The sequence below is a fragment of the Symphalangus syndactylus genome, chromosome 3 (genome assembly GCF_028878055.3).
Source record: "Symphalangus syndactylus isolate Jambi chromosome 3, NHGRI_mSymSyn1-v2.1_pri, whole genome shotgun sequence".
Classification (NCBI taxonomy): Eukaryota; Metazoa; Chordata; class Mammalia; order Primates; family Hylobatidae; genus Symphalangus; species Symphalangus syndactylus.
Window position 1 is genome coordinate 7979751 of NC_072425.2, and position 26818 is coordinate 8006568.

A 26818-nucleotide genomic window follows, 5' to 3' on the forward strand; every position below is an offset into this window, starting at 1 on the left:
ACCCGGTCTATAAAAATAAAAATCCTAAAAAAGTTGTTCAATAATAACGTATAATGACCTTTCTCATTTTACAAAACGACTGTAAAATAGCTGGAAAAGAGAGTATTACAGAATTATTGTCATATAACATATACACTTTATACATTACAGAAAATAAACATCATGCAAAACCATTCATTTTTGCAACCAATGTTTTCATAGTTTTCCATTCTTTTTCTTTTTTTTTTTGAAACGGAGTTTCGTTCTTGTTGCCCAGGCTGGAGTGCAATAGCGGGATCTCGGCTCACCGCAACCTCTACCTCCCGGGTTCAACTGATTCTTCTGCCTCAGCCAACCCGAGTAGCTGAGATTACAGGTGCGCGCCACCACGTCCGGCTAATTTTGTATTTTTAGTAGAGACAGGGTTTCTCCTTGTTGGTCAGGCTGGTCTCAAACTCCCGACCTCAGGTGATACGCCCGCCTCGGCCTCCCAAAGTTCTGGGACTACAGGCGTGAACCACCGCGCCTGGCCTGCATTATTTTTCTTAAAAAGAGTCCCACTTGCGGATCACGAGGTCAGGAGATAGAGACCATCCTGGCCCTTCTCTACTAAAAATACGAAAAAAAAAAAAAATTAGCCGGGCGTGGTGGCGGGTGCCTGTAGTCCCAGCTCCTCGGGAGGCTGACGCAGGAGAATGGCGTGAACCCGGGAGGCGAAGCTTGCAGTGAGCTGAGATCGCACCACGGCACCCAGCCTGGGCGACAGAGCAAGACTCCATCTCAAAACAAAAAAGTTAAAAAAAAAAAAAAAAGTGTCCCACCCCACGCTGCGTTTCGGGCCCCACGGCCCTGGTCCTCGAACGCAGGTCCGAGCCGCGCACGCGGCAAAACAAAGGGGGGCGGCCGCGCTGTGACAGCGAAGACCCCGCGCCCCCTCCGCCCGCGTGGCCCGGACGGGGTACGGGGCCTGGGGAGGCGCGGGGGCTGCGCGTCGGGGCGCAGCCGCCGCCCGCGTGTGCTAGGAGGCCGCGGGGCCCGGGCTCCGGGGTCCTCCCGACCTGCGCCCCCAGTGGCTGCCGCGCCTCGCCAGGCCAGGCCCCGATGCCGCCCTCCTCACGTAGCCAGCGCGCGGCCAAAGCGTCCCTCAGACGAGCCGAACGCCGAATGGCCCCGAGCACGGGAAGTGCCCGCCCCCCGCGTGCCACAGCCAATGGGACGCCGGAAGCGGGGAGGTGCCGAGGAGACGTCGCGTCGCCGCGCCGGGTCTCTAGCAGCTGCCGCCGAGCCGCCGGACGGACGCTCGTCTTCGCCCGCCATGGCCGAGAGCGACTGGGACACGGTGACGGTGCTGCGCAAGAAGGGCCCTACGGCCGCCCAGGCCAAATCCAAGCAGGTGCTTTGCTGACTGAGGAGCGGCCGGGCCGGGCGGGGCGGACGCTGGGCCGGGGCCACGGACCGTGGGACAGGGGGCTCCGGGAAGGGCAGGCGGGGCCTGGGACAGGGCGCAGGGGACGGGGACAAGGCTGGGGTGCTGGGGGCAGGACGGGGTTCGAGGGGCGGGGCGCATCGCAAGGGGTAGGAGGACCGGGCCAGGACAGGGGTGGGAAGGTGGGGGGCGGACCCTGGTGGAGATGGACGGACCCGGACCCAGGAGGCAGGGGGCGGGCGACTGGGGTAGGAGAGGATCAGGGAACGGGACCAGTGCCAGGGTGGAGCGGGGAGGGGATGGGGCAGGGACTGTTGGTGGGGACAGGTGTGAGGACAGAAGCAGGAGGTGGGGACGGGGGCGGGGACAAGGCTGGGGGCCTTGTGTGAGGATAGAGACAGAGAACCAGGGTGGGCACTGGGAACGGGGGCAGGGATGGAGGTGGGGACAGGGCTTGGGAGGACAGGGACTAGAGTGGGGGACATGACTTAGGACAGGGGTGGGGACTGGGGCAAGCAGCAGGAACCAGCGATGAGGGTGGGGAATTGGGGTTGGGATAGGGCTGGGGGCCAGTGGACAGCAGTTGAGGGCCTGGGGCGGGAGACCAGGTGACGGGGACAGAGGTTAGTGACCTGAGTGGGAGTTGGGGATGGGGTAGGCTCCCCCTGAGAGTTTTCTCTCTGCCTGGGGCCTGCTTGATTCTACTGGTCTCCACTGGTCAGATACTGCCCAAGGAGCCTACCTGGGTGCATCACAGGCTGTAGAGAGTGCCTGCCTCAGGGGACCCCATGAGCAGGTGGACACTGCCTCCCCCTGTTGCACGGGTGGAAGATGGGCGTGCCCTGAGCAGTACTTGTGGAAGGAGATTACCAATGTGGCTGATGGCTCCGAGGGTCAGTTGTGAGTCTGATGTAATAGGGAGGACAGTTTAGTCACCGCCTCTGCCTCATTCGTACCCTCAGGTGGCCTAGGGCTGAAGCCTTTGAGGCCAGTTGGGCCCGGATGTGCTGGGGCTCTGGTGACAGGGATTCATTGGTCTGCCCTGCCCTTACTGGTTGCATGGTCAAAACCAAATTCACTCTCCTTTTCTTTTAAAGGAAACTTAATGGCCACAAGCTAGGAGTCATGGGAATAATTGTGTGGCAGCATCTGTGAGCAGATCACACTTAGGATGCTCCACAAGTCACTTCTCTGAAGCGGTAGAAATGTTGGCCGGGCGCGGTGGCTGACGCCTGTAATCCCAGCACTCTGGGAGGCCAAGGCAGGTGGATCATGAGGTTAGGAGTTCAGGACCAGCATAGCCAAGATGGTGAAACCCCATCTCTACTAAAAATACAAAAAATTAGCTGGGCGTGGTGGTGGGCGCCTGTAATCCCAGCTACTCGGGAGGCTGGGGCAGGAGAATCGCTTGAACTCAGAGGGCGAAGGTTGCAGTGAGTCGAGATCGCGCCACTGCATTCCAGCCTGGGCGACAGAGTGAGACTCTGTCTCAAAAAAAAAAAAAAAAAAGTCAAGAAATACATTAAATTAATATTCAGTGACTGTAGATGAGATAGCATCACTGTTACTGGTGATGTTTCTGGGGAGCCTGCAGGCTTCCATGAGATGTGTCATCTCTGTGTTACTAGGAGCCACATTCAGGGAGGAAGGCTGCACCAGGCCAGCATTTAGTGTTCCTTCCTACTTTTGCAGTAGAGTCCAGCAGAAAAGTAAATCTATGCTAAATACGATTTCTCAAAAAGAATCCATTAGCGCATACCAGCTATTCAGGAGGGAGGCTGAGGCCAGAGGCTCACTTGAGCCCAGGAGTTCCAGACCAGCCTGGGCAACACAGCAAGACCCCAACTCTAAAAAAAAAAATCCCTAATGTGTCTTTTCAACAGCAAAGGAAGTGGTGTTCTCTTAGCAGTTTATTGTGAGTTTCTTAGACATCTGATTGTAGAGGCTTTCGTATAATGAGTTTGGGGTTTTGTTGTGTTTTGTTTTTTTAGACAGTGTCTCACTCTGTCTCCCAGGTTGGCGTTATCATAGCCCACCATAGCCTCAAACTCCTGGGCTTAAGTGATCCTCCTGCCCTAGCCTCCCTCTGTAGGCATGCACCACAATGCCTGATAATTTTTTTGTTTTTTGTAGAGACAGGATCTTGCTGTGTTGCCCAGGCTGGTCTCGAACTCGTGGCCTCAAGTAATCCTGCTACTTCGGTTTCCCAGAGTGCTGGGATTACAGGCATAAGCCACGGTGCCTAGTTGAGCTTGGGTAATTGAACCCAGCACTGCATATCAGTCTTTGGGCACCACTAGTCCTTAGCAGTGTGCTAACTGGCTAACAGCAGGCCTGAATTGGTGTGTGCTGGACACTGTCAAAGCTGATTTTGATCCACTGACGTTTTCTAATTTTCTAGGCTATCTTAGCAGCACAGAGACGAGGAGAAGATGTGGAGACTTCCAAGAAATGTAGGTACTTGTGTTTCCGCTTGCAAAATGAGGCTGTGTTGTGGGGTCTGTGTGCTGGTGGGTGTGGTGTGGGCGGTGCCCCCAGGGACGTTGTCAGCTGAATGCCTGCCTGCACTGGTGCTGGCCAGAGCCCTGGGAGGCAGCCATCTTCCCAGAGCAGCTCTGGTTGGCATGAGTACAGCTGCCTGTCCTCATAACTGAGAGAAAACTCTGGAAGTCCATGCCCTGAGGTGTGTGAACTTGGGACAGCCTGGGTTCCCATGTCCCCTTGGGCTCAGGCAGCCTCTGGGGTCTGGTTACCGCTCTGAAATGGTTTTTCTTCAGGTTAATTCCAAACTCTCTCTGCTTTTGCCTCACACCAACTCCAGGGGCTGCTGGCCAGAACAAACAACATTCTATCACCAAGAACACGGCCAAGCTGGACCGGGAGACGGAGGAGCTGCACCATGACAGGGTGACCCTGGAGGTGGGCAAGGTGATCCAGCAGGGTCGGCAGAGCAAGGGGCTTACACAGAAGGACCTGGCCACGGTGAGGCTGCGCCGGCTCTCACTCCTCCTGGGGTTGTGGGTTTGGGGAGGGGGATGGCCGGTGTTCAGATAGCACGGGGAGGGCGGGCTATCTGGTGCCCCTGCAGGGAATGCCTCAGGAAGCCAGGTCAGCCCGGCTCTCACTGCCTCTCGCACAAAACCCAGCTGCGTGTGGGTGCATACCCCAGGTGCCCCAGAAGCTGCTGTTCTCAGGCGATGCTCCGTGCCTGGTTTCACAGCAGTCCTAGTGGAGCCGATGTGTATAAAGCACATCTTCTCTTTAGAAAATCAATGAGAAGCCACAGGTGATCGCGGACTATGAGAGCGGACGGGCCATACCCAATAACCAGGTGCTGGGCAAAATCGAGCGGGCCATCGGTGAGTGTCCCTCCACCCTTCGCCGGGTCCGCTGGACAGGGAGGCTACCCGCTCCCGGCTGGGGTTGTTGAGAGCGGGACTCGGGAAGAAGATGGCCCTGGGGGTCCCGTTCTCTGAATTCTGGAGCTTTGCTTGACTGAGATGACAGACTGAGGGATGGTGGGGGCTCTGCAGGCCTCAGGAAACCCCTAAGAGCAAAGTGGAGTCCCACTCCCTTCCCCTTGCCAGTTCCCATCAGCCTGTGCTGTTGGCCATGGTTCTCTGAGCCTGAGCACAGCGGGTCTGGGCCCTGTCAGCATGGGGCCGGAAGCCAGTTCCGCAGAGGACCCCGGCTCTGGTTCTTCTGGAGAGGGGTGTTCATGCCCTGCTGTCTAAGATGATCAGACTCATCCCCTTCAAAATTAGATGTGAGAACCAGGAGTGCTCGCGTGCTGAGAGCCCAGTGAGGCACGGGAGCAGCGTGGGCCCCCTTCCCTGGGAAGATGTTGAAGAGGGGCAGCGTGGTGGGGAGGAGGGAGCTGGCACTGCAGTGGCCAGTGGCTATGGCTCATTTCAGGCCTCAAGCTCCGGGGAAAGGACATTGGAAAGCCCATCGAGAAGGGGCCTAGGGCGAAATGAACACAAAGCCTCGAAATCAGTGCGCTCCAGCTGATCTCGTTCCGCCGGTTCCCCTTGGCCGCCAGCACCGCCGTGGGTCTCCTCACGGGCCAAACGGAACAAGGGGTCCAGCTTGTGGGGGACCCTCCCCAGCCCATTCCTGCTGTCAAACAAACAAAACCTTGCAAAGCGTTGGGTTCTGCTGACTGTTTTTCTCCCTGCGTCGCGTTCCTCAGATCAGGGTGCAGAACTCCGCCTTCCTGTCCTAGGGTGTCTGCCCAGTAGCGGTTGTGGCTCAGAGGCCTCAGGGAGCTCTGAGCAACACCTTATACAAGGGTGAGGGGTGGAGGCCCGAGGTGCGGAAGGAAGAGGAGCAGTGTCACTGGGCGCTGCTTTCTCTGATGCAGCTCTAAAGAGAAGCTGGGGAAAGTTCCTGCCCCTGGTGCCGGGGCCAGATCATCCGGTCCTGCTGTCAGCTCCCAGGCCCCTAGTTGTGGGGAAAGCTGGTGAATTTTCATCGCTGATGCCCGGGAGTGGGCTGCCAGGTGGGGCTCTGAAGGTCTCCCTGCAGGGCCATTTCCTCTTCGCCCATCTGCGTGGACAGTTAGCGGGCACCGGTCAGCCCCACGGCACCTGAAGATGGACGGCGCTAGCCGTGCCCGACTGCCACCCTCTGCTGGGAGTTAGTTCCCAGGGCGGACGGGAGCCCAGCGGCTGACGAGGGTGCTGTGCTGTGCCCTCCAGCACTGCATGGCTCCTGGGGGCAGATGTGTGTTCATGAGGCAGGGTAGGGCTTTCCTGTGGGCAGGAGGGGGGCCTGGCTGCACAGGTCTGGGTATCGCTACCCTCCCTGGGGACAGCCACCCACAGCCAGGCCTCAGAGGCCACAAGACCGGGCCCTCACCATGGGGCTGTGCCCGAGTCACCCACATGGAGGAGCAGAGCTCTGGGAGCTGAGGTTAGTGACGTTGACCCTGCGTTAGGGCGGCAGTCCTCTGCTGGTGCCCCAGGCCAGGTGACAGCTTCACAGGGTCACTCTCCCACTCAGGCGAGGGGGCCAAAGGGAAGGGCTCAGCCGCAGCCCTGAGGCACCTGGTTACCTGGGCACTGTGACCCACAGTCTTCGGGCACCCGGTGACCTGGGCACTGTGACCCACAGCCCCTGGGGCAGCTCAGGCCTGTACCACAGACAGTGGGCCCAGCTGGGGCACTTCTCCCCTCCAGGCCTGCTCCATGCACCCTGTCCCCCAGGGGTCATCTCCTCTGCATGCCCCTGATGCTGTGGGTCAGTTTCACTGTTGTCCTCAATAGATGCAGAGCCCCTAGCTGGTAGGGCCTGCCCCGGCCCTTGTCCTGGGTGGGTCTGTGTCCTGATAAGAGAGGGTCCCCTTGTCTCTGGTTCCTGAGCTGCATCCAGAAGCAAGCAGGCGCCCCTAGCACGTCACTTAACACTGCAGCCCCCACCCTCACTGGCTGGTAAAGTGTGGACACACTGACTTCACCCTGGGAGCTTGGGCTGCCCTCATGGGCCAAGGTGTTTATTCACAGAGCAACAGAGTCAGCACAGGGCAGGGAACACCCAGGCCTCAGCATGTCCTAGCCTGGGCAGGGCAGTTGTCCCGGTCCCTGGCTAGGGTCTGAACAAGTGCTGGATGTCACGTGAGGAAGCGGGGCCTTGTCTGGCGTGGTCTATGGATCGCTGGTGACAGAGGCCGGGAGGGTGACACCATCCTAGGAGGAGGAAGAGGAGCTCGCTCGCTTGCTTTCTTTCCCTCCCTCCCTCCCTTCCTTCCTTCTTTCCTTCCTTCCTTCCTTCCTTCCTTCCTTCTTCCTCTCTTTCTCTCTTTCCTTTCTTTCCTTTCTTCTTTCTTTCCTGAGACGGAGTTGCGCTCTTGTCAACCAGGATGGAGTGCAGTGGCACGATCTTGGCTCACTGCAACCCCTGCCTCCCTGGTTCAAGTGATTATCCTGCCTCAGCCTCCCGAGTAGTTGGGATTACAGGTTCCTGCCACCATACCCAGCTTATTTTTTGTATTTTTAGTAGAGACGGGGTTTCACCATGTTGGGCAGGCTGGTCTCAAACTCCTGACCTCAGGTGATCCACCCACCTCAACCTCCCAAAAGTGCTGGGATTACAGGTGTGAGCCACCGCCCCCGGCCAAGGAGGAGGAGCTTTGACAGTGGCGGCTGGGAGAGGCAGGGCAGGGAGGGCAAGGATGGGCCTTGCAGAGGTGGGGGCTCCTCCCTGGGGGGTTGTGTCCCACCACTGCCCGCCCTCCAGGGTCACAGCTGAGCAGAGGCTCCTGCCCACTCATCCCCAGGGGATCCTACCGCATTGAAAAGGATGTTGTCAAAGCTGGGGGCTGTGGCTTCTGTGTTGCTCTGGAAGGGGCAGCTCCCCCTCTTCTGTAGCCAGCGCCGTCCCCCAAGTCCCAGCAGCACCAGGAGAATGAGCAATAGGAGCATACTGCCAACCGCAGCTGGCACAGACACGGGTGCGGCTGTGTCCCCTGTGGGCCATAGGGACACGTGAGGCCTCCAAAGCAGCCCTCAGTTCTGGTGTCCGGGTCCAGCCCCCACATCTGAGGTTAAGGAGGAAGCCTGGGGCTGCCTGGTCCCCTCAGCCTCTGCTGGCTCCAGGGGTTCACCCCTATTTCAAAGGCAGAGGGCATTGGTTCTGCTACCACAAGGACGGGGCCTGGCAGGCGGCTGCTGTTTGCAGACTTGGTGGGGCTCATGGCCCAGGCGAGATTCTTTCCCTCACCAAGTGAGAACAGTCAGTGGCTGCCCTGACCCGGCTGGCGGCTCCTCCAGGATGGACCTTGCCCTGGGTGTGGGCACAGGGAGCACAGAGGCCACAGCCAGGCAGGTCAGGCCCCAGAGGCTGCACCCCAGGGACAGCCCAGCCCAGGCAGCGGCCCCAGGGGTGAGCAGGGCAGAGTGGGGAGGGCACAGGGCCTGGGCCTGGCAGCTCTCTTGTCCTGTCTGGGTGCAGCATGCTCGCAGCTCCTGGGAGCACACGCTGGTAAGCCTGGCAAACCCCAAGCCGGGCTGGCCCCCTGGGCCCTCCTCCGTGCCTCCACTGCAGCCCAGGGCTCACCCAGGCTGGGGGCAGGCTGCTGGCAATGCTGCCCGGCCAGATACTCCACGTCATCCAGGGCAATGGGCCCCAGCGCTGGCTGGCCGCCCAGAGTGGCTTCAAACACGATCTGATGGGGAAGGAAAGGAGTCTGTGTGGGCCCTGGGTGGAGGAGGAGGAGGCTCCTGGCCCACAGCTGACCTCACCTGGAACTCCTTGGTGCTGGCTACCTCCACCTGGGCCTCCAGCCACTGGTGCCGCCGATGCCCGCCTGTGCCCCACACAGCCAGCTGGCCCTGGGCACTGTGCAGCAGCACCTTCAGCTCCCCCTTGTCTGAGAGCAGGGCCAGGGTCTGTCAGGCCTGGGGTCCTGGGGCTCCTGCACGCCTAACCAGGGGCGGGCTGGGGAGGCCACCTCCCCACCTCTGCTCCTGGACCCCTGCTGCCCCCATTGCCTAGGCACCCACTGGCCCAGCCGGACTCACAGAAGTGCTCAGGAAAGTCCATGTGGTACCAGAAGCGGAGGCAGGAGGCTGGGGTGGCTGGCAGAAGCTCGCTGCGCAGCCAGGCGGCCCGGCCCCCGGGGCCCAGCACGCCAGTTTCAAAGAAGGCAAAGTGGCCTGGGAACAAGAGGAGGCTGATGCCCAGCTGATGGGCAGAGCCAGCCCTCAGGGCCCGAGCAGAGGCTGGGTGAACAGGGCCTCCTCTGGATGGGGCATGTACTCTGTGGGTGGGCAGCAGGAGGCCAGGTGGCTATGTGTGCCTCCCCACGTGGCTCCAGTGGGCACGTACCTGCCTCTGTGCCCAGGGTGTGGTCCACACGGGGCTGGGGGTAACGAGAGGGGGTGGCTCCGCCGCCCCAGTCCCAGCTGTATCTGCCCAGGCCGGGCCAGGCCAGGTGGCTCCAGCCACACAGGCCAGACTCAAAATCACAGGAACCTGCAGGACATGGGTGGGTGAGTGGTGCTGCCCCATGGCCCAAGCCCTGGGCACCACCACTACGAAGGGAAAGGGCTAGGCAGGCGCCCCAGAGCAGGGCTGAGGCCACAGCAGGGCTCCCACCTGGCTGAGGGCAGGGCCCGTCCTGGAGGAGCAGATCATCCAGAGCCACGTAGGAGTGTGCCACGTCTGCAGCCACTGCCTCAAACACCACCTGGTGGGTGCAGGGCAGGGCAGCCTCAGCGGGTCCAGGCAGCCCTCGGGGGAGGGGGAGGGGCACCCCACCCTGCACTCACCCTCCAGGCTTGCTTGGCCTGCACGTCCACGCTGCCCAGGCGCCAGGCAAGCCCGCCGTGGGCACTGAGGCTGAGCACCTGGTGCCTCCCGCTCTCCTCCAGGTAGACCCGCAGGGTGCCTGCCAGCAGGGGCAGCCCAGGTCAGCAGTGTGGGGAGAGCATCTGCAGGCCCTGGTCTGAGCTCCCAGGCTACCGGCCTGGCGGGCGCAAGAGGCTCCCCAGTGGCCTCAGCACAAGGCTGGTGGGAACACCAGGCCAAGCTTCGCTGAGCCCACTGGGGCCCCCTCCCAAAGTCCCTCACCTGGGCTGTGGAGGCTCCCGTGGTACCAGAAGGTCAGACAAGCAGGCTGGGCCAGGGGCCTGTGCTCCTTGGAGGTCAGGGAGGCCGTCTGGCCCCGGGGCAGTGCATCTGGGCTTGTGTCCACCAGCATGTAGTGCCCTGGAGGTGCTATAGCATCAGCCTGCCAGCCCCTGGCCAACCCCTCAATCCCTGCCCCTGCCAGGCCCCCATACCTTGGGCCGTCTCAGTGGTATGATCTGTTGGGGGGCCCCAGGCAGCATGGCCCGAGGCATTGGCCTGCCGCCTCCAGAGACCCTGGCCTCCAGGGGAGAAGCCGCAGTCCGAGTCCTCAAAGGAGCAGTCATTAGGGGCCCAGCAGGGGCCCGGCCGCACGGCCACATCGTCCAGCGCCATGGTGCCGTGGTATCCATCCCGGAGGCCCTCGAACAGCAGCTGGGGGTGGAGGGTGTCAGCTGGCCAGGGGCCCTGCCCTATCCTCCCACTCGGGTGCCAGGCCTCACCTGGTACTGGGCACGGGAGCCAGGCTGGTGAGAAAGGGTGGCCCAGGCCTCGTGCCAGCGGTTGCCCTGGGTGCCCGACCGCGACCACAGGTGTATCTCCTCCCCTTCCCGTCTCATGGCTAGGCGCAGAGTCCCTGCAGGGAGGGCACCAGTCCATAACTGACCTCTCCCCTGTGCCTCGATGGGTGTCAGAGCGGGGGACTCTGAACCCCCGGAGGCCTCCCCACAGGCCCTGCCCTGCTCCCAGGTCTGCTCACCAATCTGGGGCCCATGGAGGTGGTACCAGAAGCTGAGACACTCCGTGGGCGCTGCTGGCACCTGGGGCCTGGAGAGCAGGTGGGCGCTGTGGCCCCAGGCCAGGGGGTCTGTGGGGTCCAGGAGCACAAAGTGGCCTGCAGGGGCATGGGGCTGTGCTGCAGAGATGCCCCTCTCCCGTCTGAAAGCCACCCCCAGTCTGAGCGCCCATCCTACCTTGGCCTGTGGTGTGGTCATGGTCAGGGCCGCGGCTCTCCACCCAGCGCCAGTGTGTGTCTGAGAGGTGGCCTGGGTACCAGCTGCATGTGTCCCGCTCAAAGTTACAGGAGACCTCTGGGGGTGGGGCCAGGTGGCGTCACACACCTTCCCCCCTCCCCCTCCAGAGCCCTGAGAAGGTGGAAGCTCCAGGGTCCCTGGAGGGGTGTAAGGGGAGCACCCAGGTGGGAGTGAGGATGGGCAGCAGGAACCTCTGTCTCTCTCGGTGGTCACTGTGGGGCTACAGTCCCTCAGGGTCACGTTGTCCACCCCAGCTCCCTGCTGGTCAGGGCCATCCAAGTCCACCAAACCGACAAACTCCAGCTTCATGGGGTAGGGGGATGAGGAGGACTGTTAGGTCAGGGCCCACTCCAGTGGAGCTCCTGCCCTGGGCTGCCCTCCTCACCCGGAAGCGCCGGCGGCGGGCGCCTAGAAGGACCTTGTCCACCTTCCAGCTGCCTGCACTGCTGCTCAGGGCCTGCCATGCCAGCTCCCGGTTGCCGTTGTCCACCACAACTAGTGCCAGGAAGCCTGGCCAGCCGGGCAGGGGGCACCGTGGGTCACCCAGCCCCAGACCCCTCCCACTGTGCAGGGAGCACCCAGGGGCTGGCCAGGGAGCTTGCGGAGGGTGGCGGTACCTCGGGGCTGACTCTGTAAATAATAAGCCAGGTGGAGTTCACAGCTGGGGCCAGAAGGGCCAAGGAGGGGGGTAAGGACCCGGGCCTCAGCGCTCAGCTGCCCCCAGGCCCTCTGCAGAGACAGGAAGTGCCCTAGGGGAAGAGCAAGGTGCTCAGAGCCCCATCCCTTCCAGGGCCCCACTCTGTCCCTCAGGGATCCCCAATCCAGAGACCCTCTGTAGTGCAGAGGCAGAGCAGAGACCCCTCAGGATGCTGCTCACACCTGGGCGGGGCTTGAGCCTTGGGGCTTGGGCCTCACCAGCAGCAGCTGCACTGGACCCCTGGCCCTCCTGGGCTGAGAGACGCCGCCACTGCAGCCGCCCCACGCTGGCGTCCTCCCAGCCCCCGGCCTCAGGGGACTCAAAGTCTGTAGTGCCTGGAACAGCAACCGGCACTGAATGGCAGAGTCCTCAGCCCGCCCCGGCGCCTCCCCCCTTGGCTCCGCAGCGGGAGGTCTGCAGGAGGTTGAGCCCCTTTACCGCAGGCCTGCTCGTCCTTGCCCGCTGCGCACTGCTCCTCGAAGTCACACAGTTGTTCCGGGGGCACACACAGGTCCCCGCAGGCGAGATGCCCCCGCTCGCAGGAATCCTGGAGCTGCGAGCTGGGCGGCAGGGGCTGGGGGGCTGGGGCCCAGGGCCCGGGAGGCAGCGGCTGCAGGGTGGACACCTCTGTGGGGGCAGAACTGGTGTCAGGTGGCAGGGATGGGGAGTGCTGTGCCTCTCCAGGGCAAGGCAGGGTAGGGCAGAGTCAGCAGGCTCACCGGAGACTGGTCTGCAGTGGTCCGACAGGATGAGGTCATCCAGACCCACGACACCCCCCGGGCCTGTCTGCCCGGTCAGGAGGATCTGAGGGCAGAGGGGTTCAGGGGGTGCCCAGCCTATTTCCCCCTGGGGTCTGGTCCTTGTCCACCTGCAGCGGGTACCTTGTGGATTCCCCTCCCCTGCCCACAGCGCGGCTCCCCAGACCCCACCCTCTTGCTGTTCCCTACCTGGAAGGGGTGGGCGCTCTGGATGTCAACACGGTCTCGGACCCAGGCAGTCCCCAGCTCCCCTCGGCGCCTCCGCAGCAGGACGGGGGCCTGGGGGGCGCTGGGCCCCAGAGTCTGCAGGAACAGCTGGAGGCAGCCAGCCTCAGATCCATGCAGGTAGTGATAAAAGACCAGCTGTGGAACCAAGAGCTGGCTGGGGGCCCTGCACCAGGGCAGCCAGCACGGAGGCCCTGTGAGCCCCACCCATCTCACCGAGCAGTTGGAGGTGCCTGAGGCTTGGAATTCGGGGCTGGACAGTATAGCAGGGGTGCCAGGCTCGGCCACGGAGACCAGGAAGGAGCCTGTGGGAAAGGATGGGAGTGGGCCAGGGCCGCTGGGCTGTGGCCGCTGGGCTGTGGCCGCGTAGGCAGGGCCTGGGCCGGGTCCTGTGTGGGCCTCACCCTGTGCACTGTTCCGGCTGTGGTCACGGCGTGGCCAGGAGGGGCGCTCAGGACCACCAGCGCTGTGGTTCTGGGACCAGCCTTCTGAGCGGTTCCATGGGCCCAGGCCTGTCTCAAAGTCGGTGGCTATGTGGCGGCCTAGGGCAGGAGGTGGGCGTGTCAGGGCCACCAGGCAGTGCTTCCTGAAGCCGTATGGCCCCAGCTCCAGGGTGGTCCTGGCAACCACAGCCCCAGAAGGACCATCCAAGGATCCAAGGTGCCCCCTCCTGGATGAGTGCCATGGCCCCCACCGAGGCGTCCAGTCTCCCAGCCTCTCTGGCCTCACCACAGGTGAGTGGGTTCTCATCAGACTGGTCCCCGCAGTTGTCTTCCGCGTCGCACAGCTGCTGGGGCTCCACACAGACCTTGTTCTGGCAGTGGTGGTGTCCCAGGGGACAGCTGGCCTGGGGGGCTGGGTGGGGCAGGGTTAACCCTTCACCGAGGCCCCAGGAGTGGGAGAGCACTCGGGGGCAGACAGGGTCTGAGCAGGGGGGAGTGGGCAGGCGGGGGCCCTCCCGGGGGTGGAACAGGAAGAGGCAGTGCCTTACTGGGCAGACCACAGTCCCAGAACTCTAGGTCATCTAGAGCCACAGCGCCCCTGTGGGTGGCATTTCGGGTGGCAGAGAAGGTCACCTGAAGAGAACAGGTCCTCAGGACCTAAGTCAGGGCCCAGACCCCCCCACCAAGGCCCCCACTTGTCCAGACCCTCCCAGCTCACTCGGAAGTCACCCCGGATGCGGCCTGTGGTCACTGCCAACTCCTGCCAGCCAGGGCCCCAGGGTCCTGTGCTCTGCCACAGGGTCAGGGTCTCTGCGCCATGGGTCAGCTCCAGCCGCAGCTCAGCCACATCTGCAATGTCAGGGGTCCCAGGGCAGCTGTGGCCCTGCTCGTCCTCAGCTGCCCGCCCGCCCTCCCCTTGGGCACCCCCCATGAGCCTTGGGGGTCTAGAGTGCACCTCCAGAGGCCGCGTGGTACCAGAGCCTCAGCTTGCAGGAGGAGGCTGCCTCTCGCAGGGTTGGTGAGCGCAGGGCTGCGGTGGATGCCTCTTTCCCTCGGTGGGTTCCAACGGCCATGTACCAGCCTGGCCCAGGTGAGAGGTCAGGAGACGGGGGAGGGAGCAAGGAGGGTGGTGGGACAGGGGCGCACAGAGATTCGCCCTGGCCTCACCCAAGTCGGTGCCCAGTGTGTGGTCTGAGTGAGGCCCAGGACCCTCCAGTGCGGCCCCCGCCCTGTCTCGGAGCCAGCTGTAGCCTGAGGTGCTAATGTCCCGCCAGCCGCAGGGGTCCTGCTCGAAGTCGCAGGTGAAGGGGGTGCCCAGGGTGGGCCAGGCCCCATGGTAACCTGGGAGAGTGGGTGGTCAGGTGTGTGCCAGACCTGCTCGCACTGGCCCTGCCCGCCCATCTGGCCTTGGCTTACCACACTGGGCCTCATCTGAGCAGTCCCTGCAGTCACACAGGAAGTTGCACACAGCCTGGCCAGGGCTTCTGCAGTGGTTGGGGACCCAGGCCCAGCCTGAGGACCCTGCTGCTGGAAGGTTGACAGCCAGGTGGCCTGGGGGCAGGGTGACCAGCCATCCCAGCCTGCCTAGGACTATTCAGTTTTAGCACTGGACATCTTTTGTCCAGGGAAGCCCCTCAGACCAGGAGATGGGGCAGGGAGGGACAGGGACCCACAGAGAACTCCCACCCGGCTCTGGTCCAAGCACAGCACGTTCCTATTTCCAGCCCTGAAGAGGCTGGGGAGGGGGGCCTGGGCATGCGCGGGGATGAGGACCCAACCATGGGGCACCCCCATAAAGGTAGCAGGAACCCAGCATGCCCAGCAGGGAACTGGGCACTGGGAGGGCAACCCCCAATGGGAGATATCGATGGGCGGCCCAGGGCCCCCTACAAGCTCCACCTAGTCCAAGGGTGGCAGACAAAGGCTGGCAGAGCTGGGGGCACCTCCTGAGCTCTCTTGTCCCAGACTGGGAGGGGAGTCTTGCCTCTTCCTTTGCTTGGCAGGCCCGAGGACCCCATGGGCTGATTCCGGGTCACCCCCCTTGCAGGCCGGCCAAGGGGTACCTTTGGGGCTCAGGAGTCAGCCCTGGTGCCCGTCACTGCCACACAGATGGTAGGCTCAGAAGCCAGGGCCCCTGGTCCTGCTTCAGGAGTGGGACCAGACTACTTACCCAGGAACAGGACCAAGGCGGGCAGCAGGTGGCTGGGCAGAGGCATGGTTGGGCCAGAGGGAGCAGTGCGGCCACACAGGGTGCCTGGGAAGTTCTGTGTGCTTATCAGCCTGCGCTGGCCCCACACGCTGACTCTGCTGTTAAGTGGAGGGCCCCTCGGCCCGGCCCCACCCAGTGCTGACGGTGCCAAGCATGGGCCGTGAAAGCAGCCCCAGGAGGGGGCCTCTGACCCAGGGTCAGCTCCCACCTGCCCGGCTCCCTCAGACACAAGGTCACGCTCTTCCACCCTGCCCTGCCCTGCCTGGTGAAGGGGAGGCTCCCATTGGAATGGGGAGGGACCCAGACACCCCACCAGGATTCTGCTCGGCAGTGTGGGGTGGGCAGAGGCCGCCATGGCCTCTCACTGTGCCTCTGGCAATAGCCTGGTGCTGGCCAAGGTCAGGACTCAACCAGCCCAGTAGTTGCAGGAGTCCAGCACGTGCACCAGAGCTGGTCCCTGCGTTCTCAGCCGCAGGGAACCTGCCTGTAAGTCAGGCTGTGGAGGATCACCCCGTCATTCATTAGTTCTGAGCAGCCAGGTGCTGTCCGGTGCCAGGCACAGGGTCCCTAGGAGCCCAGAAGCTTCGGTTTCTCATGAAACAGTCCCATGCTTGGGGCACGGTCTTTGGGGCTGGGGAAGGGTGTGGCATTTGGAGTCAGGCCCTGTTTGTGATTTCCCACAGTGTGACCTCGGAGCTTGTGTCACTGAGCCTCAGTGTCCCGGTCTGTAAAATATGGTCATGACAGTGCCCGTCTGGAGAGGCTGGCCGGAGGACCAGTGAGCTGACAAAGGCGGGGGTGCCCTGTGTACAACCAGTCCTGGCCCCCAGGGTGCCCCTGCACCACCCCATCGAGTCCCACTGTGTATGGGGCTTCCCAGGGCAAGGCCTGAACCCATATCCTGCCCACAGCCCTGCGGGGTGCAAGAGGGACCTGGGAGGGGCCCCCAGAGTCAATGTGAACCTGTGGGGTAGGTGTAGGACCTGACCCTGGATACTGGCAGGCCCCATGGGGCTGGTCATGGAAGGAGCCTCAGGGCAGACAGGACGCTGGGGAGCCCTGGGATGGGCTCACAGGAGGGAGCACTGGTGGGCGCCCCAGGTCTTGGCCAGCCCGAGGGACCAGGCCCTGACTCCTTTCACAAGGGCTTGCCCGGCCTCCTCCAAGATGCCCTGGAGGACGATGGCCGTGGGAAGAGCAATCAGGCCATCAGCAGGGCCCCTTTACCAGACCCCAAAGGGCTGAGTGTGCACGGCCACTCCCTGGGGCCACTCCTCTGTTCCCCCACCCACCTGCTTTAGTTAGGGTCTGGGGGGCCCTGGAGGTGGTGACGCACAGTTCGGGAAGCCAAGGACAGAGTTCAGAGACTGGCAGGTGTGGCAACACGTTTAATTCTGTGGCCAGGCTAGCCTGTCTCCAAGGCCTGGTGGACAGCACGTACGTCATCAGGGGCTGCCGCAAGAGCAGGCAGGGCCAGCCCCGAAGGAGGAGTGCAGGGAAAGGCGGGGGCTCCAAAGTGGCTGCTGGAGGCAGCAGGCCCCGGGCTGGGAGTGCTCAGTAGCCATCGTTAGCCCAGGTGACCTCATAGTCGGGGTACTTGGCTTTGATTTTCTCAGTTGAAATGGCGTGCTGGGCAGGACCATAGGCCTGGAGAGAGAGGACGCCTGCTGGCACCACTTAGACCCTTCGACCCCATGCCCTGGCTCTGGGCATCCAGCCACCAGCCACACCAGGAGTGAGTGTGGGAAAGGGACAGGCAGTGCCTGGGGGCGGCAAACCCACCATCCCGACCGCCCTTGGGGGCTCCCCTGGGGAGAGGCGACCTCCACAGGCAAGCAAACCTTGATGGTGGATCCTGGGGCCTGAGGCGCCCAGAGGGACGCACGTGGGTCTCATCTGCTGGTGGTTTTTGTGAAGCGCACAGGCGGGGACTCTGAGCTCCACCCAGGTACTGATCGCCTCTGGGGGGCCCAGCAAGGCCTCCCAGGGCAGGGAGAGGAGATGGCCGGCCATGTCTGGGGGTCTCCGTCCCACCCCTCAGGTCTGGCGTGTGCTCCATGGGGGAATGCAGGAACACAATGGGCCCTGGAGGGAGGGCTCTGCCGCCGACCCTGGGAGAACCCCGGGAAGTCTGCGTGCTCAGCTGGGGCCACGGGTCAGGGCAGCAGGCTCAAGTGGGCCTCGAAGCTGGTACTGGGGCCTCCAGCAGGGCGGGACGGGGCTGTGGCTCACCATGGAGTAGCCGTACACGTGAATCTTCTTGTCCTGACTCTGGTGGGAGATGCGCCCGCCGCCCAGACACTCACAGTCACAGCCCTGCTTCTGCATGTCGCCCGACACTTTGTCGTAGATGTCCGCTGGGATGGGAGGGCGACCTCAGGACGTGCCCTGGCCGCCCTTGGAGGCCGCGGGAGGAACTCCCAGCCGAAGGGGTCTGAAATCCCAGCTCTGAACAGCCCCTTCCCCAGGGGAGACGAAGCCCCTTGAGGCTGGGACAGGGGATGAGAGGAGGGTGGAACCGGGGCAGGCGCGGGGACTGGGAGACTGTTGGGGAGGGTCAGGCCGTGTCACGCCCTTCCCGCCCAGGACCTCAGCCTGGGTTAAACCTAGCAGGGGCAGGGCTCGGAGCAGAACGCAGTCCGCTACGGCCCGCAGCCCCGCCAGCCCCGCCCCCGCCTCGCCAGCCCCGCCCCCGTCCCGCCAGCCCCGCCCCCGCCTCGCCAGGAGCGCCCCCGTCCCGCCAGCCCCGCCCCCGTCCCGCCAGCCCCGCCCCCGCCTCGCCAGGAGCGCCCCCGGCACGCCGGCAGGTCCCGCCCTCACCATGGTACTCAGCCCACTTGTAGCCGCGCACGATCTCCTTGCTCTCTGCAGCCGGAGCCCCGGAGCGCGGAGCCGAGTGGACTCGGATCAGCACATACTTGAAGACGCCGTCGGAGTCGATGTCCACATCAGGAATGTGAGCGAGGTCCGCCGCCGCCATGTTCCTTGTCCCGGAGTCCCCTCCTCCCACCCGACCCGGCGGCCGCTTGTACTGCGGGAGGCGGGCTCTGCGAGAGCGACGACCAGTCCCGTCAGGGAATGCTTCCCAAGGCCCAGCGCCTCAGCCAATTGTACCGCCGACCGAGGCACGTACTGACCAATCGCAATCCAGTTCCTTGCCGCCTTGCGGCTCCGCTAGCCCCGCTTAATGGAAACGTGGAACCGGGAATGGGTGGTGATTAAATCCACCAACAGAAAAGTTCCTCTCCAGCGGGGTCTGGTGGCACCCTTGGAACGGGGCAGTTAGGCGGCCCGCGAGGCTGGGGCAAGGAGGGAAGCCTGAGGGACGTGCCAGCCGTGACCTCCTGTCCTGCACGTGGTCCGAAGACCACCCTCCCCTCTCCACCGCCCGAAGGCCTCCCCCTCTACCCTCTCCACCGTCCGAAGGCCTCCCCCTCTGCCCTCTCCACCGTCCGAAGGCCTCCCCCTCTGCCCTCTCCACCGTCCGAAGGCCTCCCCCTCTGCCCTCTCCACCGCCCGAAGGCCTCCCCCTCCCCTCTCCACCGCCGTAAGGCCTCCCCCTCTACTCTCTCCACCACCCGAAGGCCTCCCCCTCTACCCTCTCCACCGCCCGAAGGCCTCCCCCTCTACCCTCTCCACCGCCCGAAGGCCTCCCCCTCTCCCCCTTCCACCGCCCGAAGGCCTCCCCCTACCCTCTCCATCGCCCGAAGGCCTCCCTGCTCCCATCCCCACCGCCCGAAGGCCTCCCTGCTCCCATCCCCACCGCCCGAAGGCCTCCCCCTCTCACCTCTCCACCACCCGAAGGCCTCCCCGCTCCCATCCCCACCGACCGAAGGCTTCCGTCCCCAACCCTACTACCCGTACAAGGAGGCAACAGCAGCCGCTACATTCAAGTTCTATTTTACTTGGTTCGAAAGCTCTTGCACCCTGGAAATTATTCCGGTCCAGGGGCGTTCCTGGCCGGCCCTCAGGGGTGGGGCCGAATGCAGAGGCCCTGGGGTGGGGGGCGAGGGGCGCGGCGGCGGGTGGGCAAGCGGGACGCCTGGCCGGTGCAGACGCGCGGGGACGAGGTGGGCGCGCCGAGTGCGAAAGCAGGAGCGGAGGCGGGGATGCCCAATTTCTCTCACTTGGTGCCCCCTCCTCTGGCTCCGAAGTAGGGTTGGGGTCTCCAGGAGGGCCCTTGCGTTTGGCCTCCACCCCTCTCCCGGATACCCCACCCTCCAGAGAGCCCGGGGCGCTGACCAAGGTGCACTTGGGGGGCAGGTGGAGGCCGGGCCGCCGGGCTTGCGCCTCTAAGCCTGCAGTACGGGGTGCGGCCACAGCGGGTGTGCGGGGACTTCTCGGGACAGGTCAAGCCCCTCGGGTGGGCCTCCACGCTTACCAACTAGTTCGCTCCCTCACCTGCTCGCACCACGCTTTGCCCTCCAGGCTCCCACCTGGGAACGCCCCCTGTCCCTTGGTCCTTCCTCTCCTAGCCAGGTGTCAGCTCTGGCCAGGCCCACGTGCTCTGCTTCCCCTGTCCAGGTCCCTTGCCCCTTCGGCTGGGAGACTTGCATATCGGCCTGAAGACCTCCGTGCGGCTTTTCCCAGCTCCTGCAGGGCCCAGACTGCGACGGCTGGAGGCGAAGGGACGGCAGGGCGCGTGGCGTGGTTACTGTGCTGGCTCCGACCAGCGGGAACGCACCGCGCACCGTCGGCCCTGCCCACCGCCTCGCCGGGACGCGCTCGTGCACACGGACGCACAGAGATCGACCAGGATGTTCTCCAGAGAGGAGGTACCACAGCCGCGGGAGGCGGGGCGGGGCGGGGCGTGTTTAAAGTGACAAACTGGGCTTTGGTTACGTCAGGCTCCTGGACAAGGGGAAACCGGAGTCGGGCGGGCTCCAGCGAGAGCCCCGCGGACCGACGGGCACCGGATCTGTACGGGTGGGGTCTGTGCAGTAGTGACCCCTCCGAGTGAAGGCAGAGCTGGGCGGTCCTCAGGCCCACCCCGCCTCCCAGCGGGGAGCACCGAGGGCGAGGACCGGCTTCTTCTGGGGATCCTCGAGGGCGAGCTGGGAGAGGGAGGAGACCCGCAGGAGGCAGAGGGGTTTCTGGGGGTGGGAAGGCTAAGGGCTGGTGAGGAACACTACGGGGGCGAAGGGCCGGCGCGTTGGGGCCTGGGCGGAGCTGGAGGCTGTACTGAGCGGAGCTTGGAGGGCTGGGGAATTCGAGGCGGAGCCTAGAAGAAGTCGGGGTGGGGCCCTGGCGGGGCTCGGGGACGGCCCTGGGTGGGCCGGGCGGGGCCTGAGTGGGCAGGACAGGGTTCGGGCCAGCGCGTGGGTTAGGCCTGGTGGGCCCGGCGCCTCACATGATGTCGTCCAGCAGGTTGGCGCTGACCACCCAGTCGAGCGCGCGCGGTTCGGAGGCAGCCATGATCATGCACATGAAGGGGCGGCCGGTGCGCCGGTCCGTGGGGTAGATGGTAGTGGGCGTGAAGCGCCTGTTGGCCTCGACGAACTCGCAAAGCTGCTCGTAGACGCGTGGGAACTCGTGGCGCAGGAAGACGCCGCGCAGCCGCAGTTCGCGCTGGATGTGGATGAAGGCCACCTCGCGCGCGCGCCGGCCCGCCTCGCCGTCCTGATCCAGGCCCGCCGTGCCCGGCGGTGGCGTCAGGATCAGCGTCTCCATGTCGGGCTCGCGGCTCCGCGCCGGGGGCGGCCGCGCGGGGCTGCCGGCAGCCAGCGCTACCTTGGCGAACTTGCGCACTGTTGGCCCGTGGCTGCGTGGCGCTGGCGCGGGCAGGGCGGGTGTCCCCGGGGGCGCGGTGCCGGGTCCCACGGCCACGGACACGCTGAGCAGGAAGCACTCTGCCGGCTCGTAGAGGCGCCCAGCGGCCGCCAGCTCGCGCGCGTAGCTGCCCAGGGGCGCCGCGTGTGTGGCCAGCTCACGCAGCGATAGGTAGGTGGGGGATAGCAGCAGCCCCTCCAGGCCAAAGCGCAGGAAGTTGTCGGCCGAGCCTGGACTTGGGAAGCCCAGGAAGAGCACGCCGCGGCCGCGCGACAGGAAGCCGACACGAGCGATGCGCGAGAAAGCGCGGTGCACCGGGCCGCTGTCGCGGCAAAACTGCAGCACGTGGCGGCACACGCTGCCCACGCGGCCGTACACGCAGCGCGCCTTGTGGGCGTCCCAGTCCTCGCGGCGGCACAGGCGCGAGCAGTAGTAGGTGTAGCAGCTGTGGCAGGACTTGAAGTAGAGGCAGGCGTTGAACATGGTCTCGGTACGCCGGCAGCGCGCATTGGAGCAGGTCATCAGGTCGTCTTCGTCGGCGCTGGGTTCGGGGGACGCGTCGGCCGCCTCTCCTGGGGCCGCGGGCTCCTCTGCGCTGCCGGCCGAGGCGGGGGGCGAGCGTGGCGGCGCCAGCGCGGGGGCCCCGGAGCCCGCGGGCCGCGAGTCCAGCAGTCGGCGCAGTTGGGGGCCCAGGCAGTCGGCCGCGGGCTCTGAGGCCTGGCCGGCGGCGGGTCGCGAGTCGATGACCAGGTCCGTGATGAGCTCGTCCAGCTGCTCCAGGCTCCGCTGGCGGCCAGAGGTGGGGCCGTCGGGGGCCGCGTGGGGAGGTGGCCGCGTGCGGCCCCCGGGCAACTCCCAGGCCCTGGCGCTCGGGCGCTCGGTGGCGCGCAGGTCATTGTCAGTGATGGTGATCTCGGGCGTCACGTACCAGTTGCGGCCCAGGCCCTCGCCCGCGCGGCCCTTCTCCGTCAGCGACGTCTCGGACAGGGACAGTGCGGCGTAGCGTCTGGGCGAGGTGGACAGGTTCACGACGACGGGCGGGCGCCGGCCTTCGGGGGACACGCCTCGCGGCTCCCGCACCTCGCGCCCCAGCAGGTTCTCGTAGCTGCGGCCGCGGCCCAACGGGTCTTCGCGGCGCGGCCCCGGGGCCAGAATGTTGTCCCAGGAGCGCGAGTAGTGGCGGCTGTCGGTGGCCAGCCGGGGCGGACTGGTGCCGGTACCGCCGTGCCAGGAGGCGAGCAACGGGTCGGGGTCAGAGGGCGGCACCACTTGCAGGGTGCGGTAGGGTCGCGGGCCCCAGTCCACCCAGGCTGGGCTGCTGCGCGGGTGCGGGTACGTCCGAGCCAGGACGTCGCGCTGGCGGTACCTTCCGAGGTCCTCCGTGTAAAAGGGGCGGGCGGTGGAGTGGGCCCGGGGCTCCTCGGGGACATAGCGGGGCCCGTACGGCAGGCCGTAGGCTCGGGGAGCCTCCCCATAGTAGGAGCGGGAGGGCGGTTCCTGGATTGGGAAGGTGCGCACCTCTCCTGCGTAGTAACCGCCCATGCGCCTTGGACTGGGCCCTGGGAGCTCCTCGGACAGATAGGGCCTGGGGCAGTAGGCGTCGAAGGTTGGGCCGGGACTGGCCGCAAAGCTGCCCCGGAAGCCTTGGGGCTCCTCTGTATAGAAGAACTGGGTGGGGCCCGGCGCGGTGGTGAAGGGCAGACTGCGGCGCTCGGCGTAGTCCCGGGGCCCAGGCAGGGGCCCGTCGCAGTAGAACGCCCGGGGATCCGCACAGTATGAGTCGCTGGGCGTCGGGGTGCGCGACAGCGCCATATGGCGGGGCCCAGGCACCGTGAGGCCGTGGAACTGCGGGGCGGGGCGGGCCCAGGGCGCGGCCTCGGCGGGCCCGCAGGACCGCGAGCCCCGGGCGGCGTGCTGGAGCACTGCGTCGTCTGGCTTGATGTCCAGGCGGCAGCGCACGTGGGGGGCGGGACCCGCGGGTGGCTCGGGCGGTGCGCAGCGGCCCGCGGCGGCGCACAGGGGCGCGATGCCGCCGGGGCCGCCCCGCTGCGGCTGCAACTTGATGGGATGCAGCTCGTTGGCAAGGGCGCGGAGCGCCGGGTACGTGGGCTCCCGGCGCGGCGATGCCTCGGCCCGCGCCGCACGCTGGGCCTCCCGCCCTCGGCGGGGCAACACCGGCGGCGAGGCGGGCGCGGGCGTCAGGCCCGGGGGTGCGCGGGGCGCGCTCTTGGAGCGTGCGCGGCGGCGTGGCTCGGCCTCGCGGGTCCGGGCGCGCGGCACAGCGGGCTCCGGGGGCGGTGGCTCCGGCAAGGTCTCCATGGCCGGCCCGTCCAGCGCCTCCAGGAAGTCGAAGCTGCGGCAGTGGCGCTTGTTGAAAGGCGCGGGCTCAGCAGGCCGGGCCACGGATCGCTCACATGGCGAGCGCTTGGACGCGGGTCCCGGGGTCGCCACCTTGATGTCCTGGTACACGGTCGACACCAGCAGGTCCGGAGGGTCCGTACGGGTCATCTTAAAAGAGGTCCCCAGGCTGGCGGCTCCAGCTCACACTGCCTTGCGGGGCTTTTGCCCTGGGGGGAGACGGGGGTCAGGGCGGCCCCCTCCGCAGCCCAGGCCCCGCTACTCCCCTACGCTGGCCCGGCTTACCTGGGGCGCAGCGGGCGGAGCAGCCCTGGCTGCGGGCCTGGGCCGAGAACGCGGGCGCTTCCTCCATGCCGGGGTCAGAAGCACCTGCGGGAGGAACCCAGCTGTGCAGGCGCCCATCCTGTCCCTCCCCCGTCCTCTCCCTGCGATGGGGCGGGCGGGCCAGAAAGGCTTAGCCGAGGCTGTGGTTCCTGCGGCAGGAGCTCCCGCGTGAAGCTCCAGGGCCTCCCCTCCCCCGACTAGTGACGGCGGGGCCGGCTCGGGTGGACCCCTTTCCGGGTGGGGTAGGGTAGTGGGGGCGTGGTTCTGGGGCTGCGCCCTCTGGTGTCCGCAACTGGAAGAACGGGCCGCATTTGGGCCTTATTTATAGGTGTTGCCCCAGGAGACCTCAGTGACTGCGCCCCCGGCACAGCGCCCACTGCAGAGCGACCCCTCCAATCGCGTACAGTCGAAGGCGAGTCCCTGGGCCTCAGCCTTAGCCAGCTCTGCACCAAGTGGGTGACACCAACCACCCCACCTGCTGCCCAGGCCGAGCACAGAGCCCCGCCCCCAGCACTGCAAGGACCCACGCCTAGGTGCCCTCAACTTGCCGTGAGCCCCAGGCCAGAAAAATGCCCCCAGAGAGCATACCTGGGTCCTAAATCTCCCTTTCCTTTGCCGACACCTTTTCTGACCCCAAGTATCTTTGGGTGGTTGAAACAAGGCCCCAGCTTTGTGTAAACGCACGGGACATCCCCCTAGGGTTTGCACGGCATCCCAAGCCATCCAGCCACGAGCTCGTGGCAGCCCCTCTCCTCTGAGCTGCGCAGCAGGCCCGGAAGCTGCCCACTGGGGGTGGGCAGGGCGGAGGGTGGGGGAAGCCCCACTGCTTTGCAGGAGAGGGCCCTCCCCATTTCGCTCAGAAGGTTCCATGGAAACCTGCATTTCTTAGGCCCCCACGCTACAGGCTGGCCAGGGTTCAGATGTGGGCTGCCAACCCCTCTGTGGTCCCAGAGCCAGCTGGGGGGCGCGTCAGAGAGTGGCCACAGGCCTGGCCTCTGCACACCCAACACCTGGTCTGGGGGGGTCTGCCCCAGAGTGAGCTGGGGAAAGCGGGTACCTGGCCAGGCCCCTTGCAGGGCAGAATCTCAGGTGGATGGGCCTCTCGGGGTCTGGCCGGGCCCCCCCTCTGTGTCCCAGGTGTGCAGGGGCTTCCTGCTGGCAGGGCTGTTTTTCTGGGTCAGGGCCACGAGTCCCAGGCCTTGTGTCCATCCCAGCCTCCCCCGCCCACCCCATCTCCCCCCTCCACCCCACCCGTGGCAGGACTGTCTACCCTCCTGCTCCCTCTTTCATGCTAAGCTCAAGGCCAGGCCGGAATCTGGCCGGATGACAGGGTGTGAGGCTCCACCCCAGGGAGGTGACAGTCGGCCTTGCTGGCTGTGGCTGTCGGTGACACCCCCTCCCGTGGGGATGGGGTCAGCCCTCTCCTGGGCCTAAGGCCTTCTGGAGCCCACGGAGATGGCTGGCGGCCGTCCCCACCTCCCAGCCCTGCCTTGCCTTGCCTTGCCCTGGCTGGGAGCGGCCCTTCAAGGGATACAGCCGGTGTTGCCTGGGGGCGGGGACTCCCCATCCTTTCGGCCGCCCTACGGCAGCCTCCCCCGCCCGTGACAGTGACACACTCAGCAACTCGGCCCCTAGCCCCTTACCTGGGTGCTGCTCCGGCTGTGCCCCGGTGGGCCGTGCCACCCCCAGGTCGGCTCCTCTGTGTCCCCGGCGCTGCTGCGTCCCCGGCACCGGCAGAAGCTTCCAGGCAGCAGCGCGGATCCTGGCCTGGCTGCTCAGTGCTGCCCCCGATGGCAGCTGAAGGGGCTGTACTTAAAGGGGCCGCACCCAGTGGGGGCTGCACCGTGGAGCTGGGGATGGTGAGCTGCACTGGCTCCAATTTGGGGCTGTGCAGAGCACAGGGTCCCTGCAGCACCCCCAAGACACAGACCTCAGTGTCTAAACAGGAGCTCTGTGGCCCGGAGCAGCGTACCAGTCCCGCCAGTGTCACCCCAACACACTTGCCTGAGAGGAGGGGCCCAAGCCCTGGGCTGCAGAGATTGGTCAGGAGCATCTTGGAATTCGCATCTCCTGTCGGGCGAGGCAGGAGCAGATGGGCTACTCTCTGCCCCACTGGCCTCTCCCCAGGCCCTATCGGCTTCAAGGCTGCCAATGCCAAAATCTTGGCGGGTACCTGGGTCCAGATGGCCCCTGCAGCCTTTGGTGTCCCCAGGATGCCATCCTCTCTGGGTGAGGCCACTCCTGCATCCAGTGTCCCTGCCAGCCTGGGAAGGCCTGCACATGACATACCATACCTGCCTGGTAATGTCCTCGTCCCACTCTGCCAGCCCCTTCCCAAGGCATTGGGCCTGGAAACGTTCTAGCTTGGCAGAGGGGTGGGGAGCCGATGCCCTTGGCTCTGAAGGGCAGGACCTACCCCATTCTGTGCCGTTCAAAGCAGGGCCCACTGGAACCCCAACATAGCCGTCCATGGTGTGATCCTGGCAAGTTCACGTACTGTTGACCCATCCCCACACCAGGGGAACCCCTGAACCCGGCCCTGACCTCATGGGCTGTGGGCTAAGGGGCCAGGCTAAGCTTGCTGTGGGCCACAGCACCTGCTCGGGGACTGCAGTGATTGCCCCACACCCTGGGACCACAAAGCTCCCAGGCACAGGAGCCTCCAGCTTGGCCACCTCCTCCCCTTCACTGGCACGCTCTTCCTGCCCGCCCCGCAGGGTTCTCATGGCAACAGTAGCTGTGGGGGTGGAGGCTGGGCGCTGCTGACAGCTGGAGGGGGCAGGGGCCTGAAGGCGGCGGGGCAGGGCTGCAGGCGGCTGCCTGGGAGTCTTGCAGAGTGGATTTCCACCTCCTGGGGCTGAGGTCCCCAAGTGTGCTGGGTGCAGCTGCTGAGCCCTGGCACAAGTGGGCTGGGATGTGCCCAGGGTGTGGCCAGACTTGGTGGGACTTTCCCCACCACTGCTGGGCAGCCTCCTGCCTCAGAGGACTTCCCTGCCCACCCATGGCAGCCTGGGCCTGGGGCAGCGGG

At 65.2% G+C, this 26818-nt stretch overlaps 4 protein-coding genes across 11 annotated transcripts; 1 reads left to right on the forward strand and 3 right to left on the reverse strand.

Moving 5' to 3' along the window:
- The first annotated feature begins 1207 nt into the window (after nt 1-1207).
- Nucleotides 1208-5553, forward strand: EDF1 (endothelial differentiation related factor 1). 5 transcript variants are annotated; one of them, XM_055270315.1, is made up of 5 exons: nt 1208-1372; nt 3807-3858; nt 4227-4387; nt 4671-4764; nt 5170-5553. In XM_055270315.1, the coding sequence occupies exons 1-5, from the start codon at nt 1295-1297 to the stop codon at nt 5208-5210; spliced, it is 426 nt and encodes a 141-aa protein (XP_055126290.1). In that variant the 5' UTR covers nt 1208-1294; the 3' UTR covers nt 5211-5553. The 5 variants fall into 5 exon arrangements, with proteins under 5 accessions (XP_055126290.1, XP_055126291.1, XP_055126292.1 ...); XM_055270316.1 differs by having other exon boundaries at nt 4227-4333; nt 5321-5553; XM_055270317.1 differs by having other exon boundaries at nt 4227-4324; nt 5321-5553.
- A 1319-nt stretch (nt 5554-6872) lies between these two features.
- On the reverse strand, nt 6873-15986 carry MAMDC4 (MAM domain containing 4). 2 transcript variants are annotated; one of them, XM_063636723.1, is made up of 29 exons: nt 15301-15986; nt 14547-14654; nt 14298-14471; nt 14086-14211; nt 13849-13979; nt 13679-13763; nt 13417-13542; nt 13092-13229; nt 12904-12992; nt 12652-12825; nt 12424-12508; nt 12143-12331; nt 11923-12039; nt 11625-11756; nt 11393-11517; nt 11199-11310; nt 10948-11064; nt 10734-10868; nt 10477-10610; nt 10189-10408; nt 9977-10114; nt 9676-9794; nt 9503-9593; nt 9233-9379; nt 8926-9060; nt 8647-8774; nt 8462-8570; nt 7693-7871; nt 6873-7092 (listed from the first exon to the last, which is right to left on the reverse strand). In XM_063636723.1, exons 1-29 carry the CDS (start codon nt 15692-15694, stop codon nt 7051-7053), a joined length of 3999 nt encoding a protein of 1332 aa, XP_063492793.1. In that variant the 5' UTR covers nt 15695-15986; the 3' UTR covers nt 6873-7050. The 2 variants fall into 2 exon arrangements, with proteins under 2 accessions (XP_063492793.1, XP_055126287.1); XM_055270312.2 differs by lacking the exons at nt 11199-11310; nt 11393-11517.
- A 726-nt stretch (nt 15987-16712) lies between these two features.
- PHPT1 (phosphohistidine phosphatase 1) lies at nt 16713-26744 on the reverse strand. Of its 2 annotated transcripts, XM_063636731.1 has the most exons (6): nt 25964-26744; nt 25434-25860; nt 18160-18386; nt 17572-17696; nt 17181-17238; nt 16713-16986 (listed from the first exon to the last, which is right to left on the reverse strand). In XM_063636731.1, exons 1-6 carry the CDS (start codon nt 26259-26261, stop codon nt 16952-16954), a joined length of 1170 nt encoding a protein of 389 aa, XP_063492801.1. In that variant the 5' UTR covers nt 26262-26744; the 3' UTR covers nt 16713-16951. The 2 variants fall into 2 exon arrangements, with proteins under 2 accessions (XP_063492801.1, XP_055126294.1); XM_055270319.2 differs by lacking the exons at nt 17181-17238; nt 25434-25860; nt 25964-26744.
- On the reverse strand, nt 19224-25556 carry AJM1 (apical junction component 1 homolog). Of its 2 annotated transcripts, XM_055270322.2 has the most exons (3): nt 25434-25556; nt 23752-23835; nt 19224-23675 (listed from the first exon to the last, which is right to left on the reverse strand). In XM_055270322.2, exon 3 carries the CDS (start codon nt 23614-23616, stop codon nt 20686-20688), a length of 2931 nt encoding a protein of 976 aa, XP_055126297.1. In that variant the 5' UTR covers nt 23617-23675; nt 23752-23835; nt 25434-25556; the 3' UTR covers nt 19224-20685. The 2 variants fall into 2 exon arrangements, with proteins under 2 accessions (XP_055126297.1, XP_055126296.1); XM_055270321.2 differs by lacking the exons at nt 23752-23835; nt 25434-25556 and having other exon boundaries at nt 19224-19955; nt 20690-23741.
- Nucleotides 26745-26818: the final 74 nt, after the last annotated feature.

Coding starts and splice junctions, on each gene's coding strand:
- EDF1 (XM_055270313.2), top strand. CDS start 1,295: ATGGCCGAGAGCGACTGGGACACGGTGACGGTGCTGCGCAAGAAGGGC. Junction 1,373..3,806: donor CCCAGGCCAAATCCAAGCAG/GTGCTTTGCTGA, acceptor CTAATTTTCTAG/GCTATCTTAGCAGCACAGAG. Junction 4,388..4,670: donor CACAGAAGGACCTGGCCACG/GTGAGGCTGCGC, acceptor TCTTCTCTTTAG/AAAATCAATGAGAAGCCACA.
- MAMDC4 (XM_063636723.1), bottom strand. CDS start 15,694: ATGGCGGCCTCTGCCCACCCCACACTGCCGAGCAGAATCCTGGTGGGG. Junction 10,869..10,947: donor TGACCACACCACAGGCCAAG/GTAGGATGGGCG, acceptor ATGCCCCTGCAG/GCCACTTTGTGCTCCTGGAC. Junction 8,775..8,925: donor GGACTTTCCTGAGCACTTCT/GTGAGTCCGGCT, acceptor CCCTGCTCTCAG/ACAAGGGGGAGCTGAAGGTG.
- AJM1 (XM_055270321.2), bottom strand. CDS start 23,616: ATGACCCGTACGGACCCTCCGGACCTGCTGGTGTCGACCGTGTACCAG. Junction 19,956..20,689: donor AACCTGCTGGACGACATCAT/GTGAGGCGCCGG, acceptor CTTCGCCTCCAG/CCGTCGCAGTCTGGGCCCTG.
- PHPT1 (XM_063636731.1), bottom strand. CDS start 26,261: ATGGACGGCTATGTTGGGGTTCCAGTGGGCCCTGCTTTGAACGGCACA. Junction 25,861..25,963: donor CAGGGGCCATCTGGACCCAG/GTACCCGCCAAG, acceptor CTCGCCCGACAG/GAGATGCGAATTCCAAGATG. Junction 17,697..18,159: donor CAAGTGGGCTGAGTACCATG/GTGAGGGCGGGA, acceptor CTCCCATCCCAG/CGGACATCTACGACAAAGTG.